This window comes from Lactuca saligna, chromosome 2, assembly GCF_052625555.1.
Source record: "Lactuca saligna cultivar CGN05327 chromosome 2, ASM5262555v1, whole genome shotgun sequence".
In the NCBI taxonomy this organism is placed as follows: Eukaryota; Viridiplantae; Streptophyta; class Magnoliopsida; order Asterales; family Asteraceae; genus Lactuca; species Lactuca saligna.
Genome location: NC_136418.1, coordinates 146,754,718 through 146,756,079, shown reverse-complemented (window position 1 = coordinate 146,756,079; position 1,362 = coordinate 146,754,718). Strand labels below are relative to the sequence as shown.

General features: G+C 48.9%; 1 protein-coding gene across 1 annotated transcript; it reads right to left on the bottom strand.

The window, feature by feature from the left end:
* Positions 1 to 601: 601 nt before the first annotated feature.
* On the bottom strand, positions 602 to 1,107 carry LOC145030222 (uncharacterized). Its single transcript, XM_078978626.1, has 2 exons — positions 948 to 1,107; positions 602 to 876 (listed from the first exon to the last, which is right to left on the bottom strand). The coding sequence occupies exons 1-2, from the start codon at positions 1,105 to 1,107 to the stop codon at positions 602 to 604; spliced, it is 435 nt and encodes a 144-aa protein (XP_078834752.1).
* Between the last annotated feature and the right edge of the window lie 255 nt (positions 1,108 to 1,362).

Sequence of the window (1,362 nt, the reverse complement as noted above, 5' to 3'; positions counted from 1 at the left end):
ATACCAAGTCTAGAAGGCTGTCTTCGGTATATCCTCATCCTGAATCCTCATCTAATGGTATCCCGATTGAAGATCAATCTTGGAAAACTAAGATGCACCCCGTAGCTGATCGAACAAGTCGTCTATCCTCGGAAGCGGATACCGGTTTTTTTCCATTACCTTGTTCAGCTCTCAATAATCAATACACATCCTGTGTAACCCATCCTTCTTTTTCACAAACAGGATCAGTGCTCCCCACGGGGAACTTCTCGGAAGATTAAACCCTTGGTCCAGTAGATCCTGAAGCTATGTAGATAGGTCCTTCATTTTAGGTGGAGCTAGTCGGTACGGTGCCTTGGCTATCGGAGCGGTACCCATCACCAAATCAATGCGAAACTCCACTTGCCTCTCCGGAGGCACTCTTGGTAACTCGTCGGGAACGACATCCCAGAACTCATGTATGACCAGTAGCCTATCCACATATGTCGTGGTCTCAACCCTTATATCCGAGATATATGCTAGAAATACCGTACAACCCTGCTGCAAAAACCTCCTAGCTCTCGCATCTAAACAAAGGGTTGGCCCCTCTGAGGCTCTCTCTTGGGGTTCGAACCCTCACCAACTAGTGCTCACAATTGATCATCGCCCCATTGGCCCCCAACCAGTCCATCCATATAATCACCTTCATCCCTCGCAATGGTATCGGGACTAGATCGACACGGAACCTCTCCCCAAGCATATTCAGGACACAGTCCCAATAGACCCTTGCTGCACTCACAGTGTCCAAAGTCCCAGGCGCATCCCGAAACTTCTTGCTAAATGCAAGAGATACGAATGATTGGGTAGCCACCGAATCGAACAAAATGTGAACAGACATACCATTAACCAAAAAGGTCCCTATACATAAGCACAATGTACACATAATCAATGTAAATAGATAAATAAAGAGTAGGTTGATAAGTACATACCGGCCACAACGTCTGGCGCTGTCCGAGCGTCCTCGGTGGTCACCTGAAATGCACGGTTCTTCAGTCCCGGAGCAGCCACCTTAGCAGGCCGGCCATCAGTAATCCTTATTGTGGCGGGCGCAAGCACCGCCACTACTCCTCCCCCTCCCTGCAACCTCATGCAATCGACATTTTTATGGCCAGTGTGGTTGTAGTGGAAACAAATCAAGCCCTTCATGGGCAAATCTCGGCTCACATGACCCTACTGATTACACGTATAACATGTCGGGCCCGTCCCTCGACAAACTCTACCATGAGATCTCCCACACTTGGCACACCGGCCACAACCCTGATGGCCCTTACTAGATGAATCTGTGGTCTTAGGCTTTTTAGCTTGACCTACTGCTTTTTGGGCCTGCTCAGGCTTCTGCTTGGT

Bases quoted from the DNA above. Each gene is read 5' to 3' on its own strand.
- LOC145030222 (XM_078978626.1), bottom strand. From the start codon at position 1,107: ATGAGGTTGCAGGGAGGGGGAGGAGTAGTGGCGGTGCTTGCGCCCGCC. The intron at 877-947 runs GTATGTACTTAT...GCTTATGTATAG, and splicing joins AGCGCCAGACGTTGTGGCCG to GGACCTTTTTGGTTAATGGT.